The sequence below is a fragment of the Silene latifolia genome, chromosome 7, assembly GCF_048544455.1.
Source record: "Silene latifolia isolate original U9 population chromosome 7, ASM4854445v1, whole genome shotgun sequence".
In the NCBI taxonomy this organism is placed as follows: Eukaryota; Viridiplantae; Streptophyta; class Magnoliopsida; order Caryophyllales; family Caryophyllaceae; genus Silene; species Silene latifolia.
In genome coordinates this window covers 90201354-90207353 of record NC_133532.1, presented here as the reverse complement: position 1 = coordinate 90207353, position 6000 = coordinate 90201354, and the positions used below count along the sequence as shown (strand labels likewise).

The 6000-nt window shown below is 36.8% G+C and overlaps 1 protein-coding gene across 6 annotated transcripts in view; it reads right to left on the bottom strand.

Annotated features, from left to right (window-relative positions):
* Positions 1 to 788: 788 nt before the first annotated feature.
* The window catches only part of LOC141592351 (uncharacterized), a 51753-nt gene continuing 46541 nt past the window's right edge, over positions 789 to 6000 (bottom strand). For all 6 annotated transcript variants that reach the window (XM_074412976.1, XM_074412975.1, XM_074412977.1 and 3 more), the window contains 5 exons: positions 5714 to 5779; positions 5366 to 5554; positions 5154 to 5264; positions 2762 to 2842; positions 789 to 1254 (listed from right to left, as the gene is read on the bottom strand). In XM_074412976.1, the coding sequence (XP_074269077.1) occupies positions 1072 to 1254; positions 2762 to 2842; positions 5154 to 5264; positions 5366 to 5554; positions 5714 to 5779 (630 nt within the window). In that variant the 3' untranslated portion in view covers positions 789 to 1071. The remainder of the gene's footprint in view (positions 1255 to 2761; positions 2843 to 5153; positions 5265 to 5365; positions 5555 to 5713; positions 5780 to 6000) is intronic.

Sequence of the window (6000 nt, the reverse complement as noted above, 5' to 3'; positions counted from 1 at the left end):
CATCAAACCCAAGCACCACCCAAGACCACTCCTATTGTCCCGGACGTTTCACCACCGTGTGAGAATGGCCTCACCATTCCTCCTGGCTATCAATGCCCTGGTATTCAAGGCATTAATTGTACTACACACCCTTGATTTACGGTAGCTATTGGCAGCCGCCACGTCGCACAACTCACCGCCTCGTCATGACATCGTCTCTTCCACGGCCCTAGCACAACATTACCGCTTTTCAATTCCTCCCACAAATTATACTCCCTCTAATTTGTGGCTCGGCTAGATGGCGACCACATCGACCACTACTTGTGCTCCTCAAGCCACACGTCCGCCTGATTTTATACATGCGCCGTCCTCAGACCACCATCCAACCACCAAACCCAAATACCCTAATAAAACCCAAAACATATCATAAAATAAGTAAATTACTTTTTAAAAAGTGGATGAAAATATTGAGTTGTTCAATAAATGCATTTACAGAGTTAAGTATATGTTTTATTAGAGTTAGTAATCAAAGAAAATTGATCGATCGAAATAGTCTTGTCAAAGAATTGAGAGAAATTGGGCGATGGATTATTTTTTAGTAAAGGGCATGTGAATGGAAAATATTACGTAAAGAGTACTGTAATGAGAAATATACATACTGCGAAAATAAACTATGTTTAATAAATAGTGTGAAACCAACGCAAAAAATGAAAAGTATTTTTTTACAAGAGATGTAAAAAAAAGATTATTTTGTGCATATCTTATATTTGAAAGTCATTTTCTTCCAATACAATGGCAATGGTCACATCTTTGGCGTAAGGTTGTATTATTGATGATATTATAATTATAATTTGTTATGTTTTTAAATGAAAAAACATAGGAAGTATGATTTCTCTAACGCAAAGAGTTTTTGGAAAGAGGAATTTTAATTATGTTTGGAGAAAGGAAGGAATTCCCTCCAACAATTATTTATTAACGCCGCAGCTGAATTATACCCGCTTTCCCTCCCAATCTCCTATTCTTTCTATTGAGACAAGGTCATGAAGCTAACGATAAATAGGAGTTAATGATTTTATCTCGGCCGATATGTCATCATGGCGCTTTTCCTGCAGAGCCAAATAGCCGCATCTTCTCGGCAACGACAGCTTTCATAGCCTCCTTTGCTGAAGCCATAACATTTACAAGATCATTTCCAGGACTGGCTAGTGAATCCATGTAAGCTTTCCTGACCTCGGTATTCACATTGAACTTTCTCACGCCAAGCTCGATGCATCTCTGCTCAGTCAGTAGACATTTTTTTTTTAAATAAGGATAACACAATAATCCTCTAAAAGCACAAACATATGAAAAAAAAATCGACTTTGTTCAGTAAAGGCTGAAAGTCTAAGCTTCGGATTTACTTTGATGCAGTATACTTCCCTCTACATGAATAGGCTTTCAGGTTGTTTTGCATACAACTAAAGAACATAATAAGATGATGGAAATGCAAATTCGAATAAAGATGTGTAGTCACGAGACAACATACAAAAGGAAGGGATATTCTACTTCCCTATGTTTTCCGAATCCGAACATACACCATTGATTTTAAAAATCGTCAATTATACCCCTGAATTAAAAGATCGGTGTTACTTTTTCACATACGACTTATACTCTTTTACATACATTTTTTTCATAATGTATCCAAACATTACCCTCCCATCAACAAAAAAACCATAATTTTATCTTTTCCCTTTCTCCTAAAACCTAATTAAATCTCACTCAAGTTCTTCAATTATGGATCTTATTGAACAATTTATTAGTTTGATTTATCAAAAATCTACATTAATTTGCTTTATATTAGACAAAATTGCATTACGCAAGTTGATTGCTTTGTATGACGCAAAATTGCACTGCCCCATTTCTTCGACTATATGAAAATTGTTACAAATACAATGTCCATATTGCTTCTAAATTTGATATTTCAATCAAATCGTTATTCAATACTTGATTGAATTGTCATTTTTTTCAATGAATGAATTTTAACATGCATGAGAGAATAGGGAAGATGGTGGTGTGCGGGAATTATTTCATTATTATCAAGATCGACTGAGGCTGCGTGAAGGGTGGTTTGTTGGTGGAGTCGCGGCTGTGATCATCGGTAGGGAAAGCGGCTGGTATCTCTGGCGGCTGGGATCGCCAGTAATCGGGGGTTGGTGATGGTCCGGTAGAGAAATGGAGGAGGTGGCCGTGGTGGGGAATATCAAGTATGAGAGACGAGGGATGAAAGAAAATTGAAAAGTGAAAGGGGTAAAAGTGTAATTTGTGTATGTGAAAGAGTAAAATGCGTATGTGAAAGAACAATACCTTCCAAAAATATCAAAAGTATCTTAATTCGAGACTTTTAAGGCCCAAACTTTGTCATAAAAAGTTGTCTATTGATTAGTAAACAATGATTAGGGGTTTCTTGAAGGACTTTTAAAAGAGGAATTTGGATGATCAGAGGTTACGTATTTAGGATGAGGAATCAACTAAATATCCACAAACATAAAATTAAAAAGAGCAAAATTAGGGAAATTAGGTTACTTGAAGGACTTTTCATAAAGTTTAGGGATACCTCGTCTTATTTTGAAAAACCGAGGATATGTCTTAGAATTTTAAAAAAACACGGGAGATACGTCATAGAAAACCCAAAAAAAAAAAGGAAATATTTCAAATGGGAAGTTTATTCATAGATATCCTAAGTAAACTGTTCATTTGTTAAGTTTATTTAGGTAGACAATACAAAATACGAATGGTAATTTACCTTGACGAGTTCCATGGGCAAACCAGAAGCTCCATGAAGGACAAGGCTTACATTTTTCTCAGAAGTCAGAGCACGTAAATCCTACAAATAACATATAAGAAAATCAAGATTTTGTATGAACAACCTAAGTTTCAATGAAGCTAATAAATACAGTACAAAGCAAGCACAAAGTTTGAAAATTATAAATGATCCTAGAAAACTACTGTTGGATAACAAAGGATTAAACCGGAATTTCGAAAAGAGCATAACTGCAAACCAAGAAGTATAGGCACAAATGCAAACACGAATTCAACACTGACTTTTTACGAGAAACGAGATCAGAGCCAGGATGTTGCACTAATACATAAAAATCACCATTTTAAATTGACTGGCAAATATGTCTTCGTGGAAAGATGTCCTGTTACAGATCTATAAATACTCTTGGAAACTTTCCATTGGTCATTGGTTCATAAAGATACTATCCTCAATATTGTTTGGTTCGCCCGTGGGTATGGGTTTGGAATCAGGAATCATACCTGGGTGGTGGGTGGTATCGGGTTGGAACTTGATACCTCATACCTTGTGTTTGTTTCAATTTGTGTGGTATGGGGTTAGAAATCAATCAAAGCAAAAAAATCTTCAAAATACAATATTTTTAATAATAATTTTTAATACTATTAAATCATGTAGATAAAATTTAATCAAATAAATATATAAAAAGATTTTTGTGCAATATGACATAATTGTTTTTATCACTTTTTGTTATTTTCAATTTGATATCATGGGCATCAATCTCATACCCACCCCCTCCAAGGGTATGAGAAACCCATACATCATGGGTTTGAGGTATGGGTATGAAACCTCCATTTTCGTCAAACAAACACATGGTATGGGTTTGGTTCATTCCAACCCCATACCTCATACCTATATTGGGTGAACCAAACACCCCAAGTGGGATGGAAACAAAGACTATATCAATACAAAATACGACGGACTAGTTAATAGAATTATACAATCTAACCGGACCCCAAAACAATCAGCCTAAGAATAACTTCTATCAGAAATGACTTGGAAGTGTCTAATTTAAGACAAAACATGTAATAGCCACGATCAATATGACCCTAAGAATCCCGGATTAATCCAACCCATAACAACTAACCCCTAGAACATTATAAACCCGAACTACCCCTACCTGGATCGACCAATAAGAGTGCATCCAAATTGTCCCAACTTGGCCCAATCCAAGACCCAATAAGAGTGAATTCAAATTGACCCAAACCAACCCAATCCAAAACCTGCTCTAAATATTCGTTTGCCAGATTTACTAATTAGGCTATATTCTTGAAAGAAAAATGTCCATAAAGTTGGAAGACTATCTTTGATTCAACTTATGCCCACCAAACAATAGATCATTTAGAGTATATTTGGATAGTGTTTGCGGAGGGAAGGGGAGGGAGGGGAGGAGGGGGGGGGGGACGGAATGAGGGGAAAGGGAGGGAAGCAAATGGGAAATGACACAAGGAAAAACCTTCAAATCTTTCTTCGAGTGGAGGGGTTTTGAAGAGATTCGGAGGAGGGGAAATGGATATCCATTTCCCACCTATCCTATTTTGTAACCAAACAAGAGATTTTGTATCTCTCCCTCTCCCTCCCTCCCTCCCTCTCTGTTTCATTCCCTCCATCAGACAAGCCCTTAAGGAGTGTTCGGATACGAAAAGAGGGGGAGGGGTGAGGAACATGGGAAGGGAAAGGGAGGGAGAATGGTGGGATGAGTTTTTTCCTCCAAATCTTTCCTTTGTTGGAAGAATGTTAATTTGCCTTATAGGAGGGAAGTGAAGAAATCTACTGTACCTCCCCTCTAAATCGCTCACCTCCATTTTTGTTAACAAAACAAAGGAAACCACCTCTCTCCGTTTCCCTCCCCTCTCCTCCTTTTCCATCCAAATCCCCATTTTCAAACAAATCAGTAGTAACATGCCGGAAGTCATGAAACTATCGAGCACGTGATACCTACCAATAAATTTTCTATAATAGTATGGAGAGCCCTATAGGCACTTAGATAATATTGTTGTAGTAGTAGCAATTTATCAGCTCATCTTATTCCCCCTTGTTGTAGTTTGCCAAAAGAGTACTAAAAGAAATTACTTCTTCACTGATAATGACCAAAAGAATTTATTTCTAAATTGATACGTAGAGGACCAAAGTACAAATTATTTCAAAGGCACAAATTTGGGTTTACCTTGCAGCTGAAATTTAGCAGACACGGATAAGCCATGTGTAATCAAATGGAGTTAAAGAAAGGAAAAAAAAAAGATGAATTGATTCTAGCTGGTGCTAGACATCCAATCTTAAGGCAATCGGTCCTCAAGACCTCAAGACAAAAACAGCACAATAGTTAGTATAAATATATTACCTCAAGCAAATCAAGCCTGAGATTTGGGCCAGCTGCTGGGTATTTCCCATGGACATTGCCAATGCAGACTGCAAGAGCATCAATACCGGTCTTATCAATAAAATCCCGTGCCTGTACGGGAGACAGAAAAATAGATAGTTGTTAATCGGACCATATGATAAATCAAAAACAATGATGACTGGAAGTTGTAGACTCGTAGGTATATAGATAACCTGGCCAAAGTCAGTTAGCTTTGCTTCATATTCTTCGACGGTCAAATCATCCTCTGTTCCTGATAATCTGCCTAACTCAGCTTCAACGAACATGTTTTTCTTATGAGCCAACTGGCATATGTACTTTGTATACAAAACATTGTCGTCAAATGGAAGATGTGAGCCATCCACCATTAATGAGTCCAAACCCTGTCATTTCCAATAATGATGAAATACAAAAGACTAAAAGGTTTAGAGTTAGAACTTAGAACGATAGATATACTGCATTCAAAAACTTCGCCAATTATTCAGAAAGGAAAATAATTCAGAAGCCGTTATTTTATATTGGCAAGTGGTAAACAAACTTACCAACTCCAAAATTTCTAGTAATTCTTGTTTGGATGTTCCATGGTCGAAATGAACAGCTACGGGAATCTGTTAATACATAATTTCACATATAAGAAAACTCAGAAACGTAGTTTTTGCAAAGTATTAGTCAATTATCCTAAGATAAAGGCATGGTGCTTTTACACGAATACTGGAAACTTCTGATTTCCGACTAACTGCCCTTATCAGGGTTAAACAGACATGCCAGTATCACTGGCATATGTTTTGATTTTAAAGCAAAACTGTTTCTAATTTCCAAAAGTCTTGCT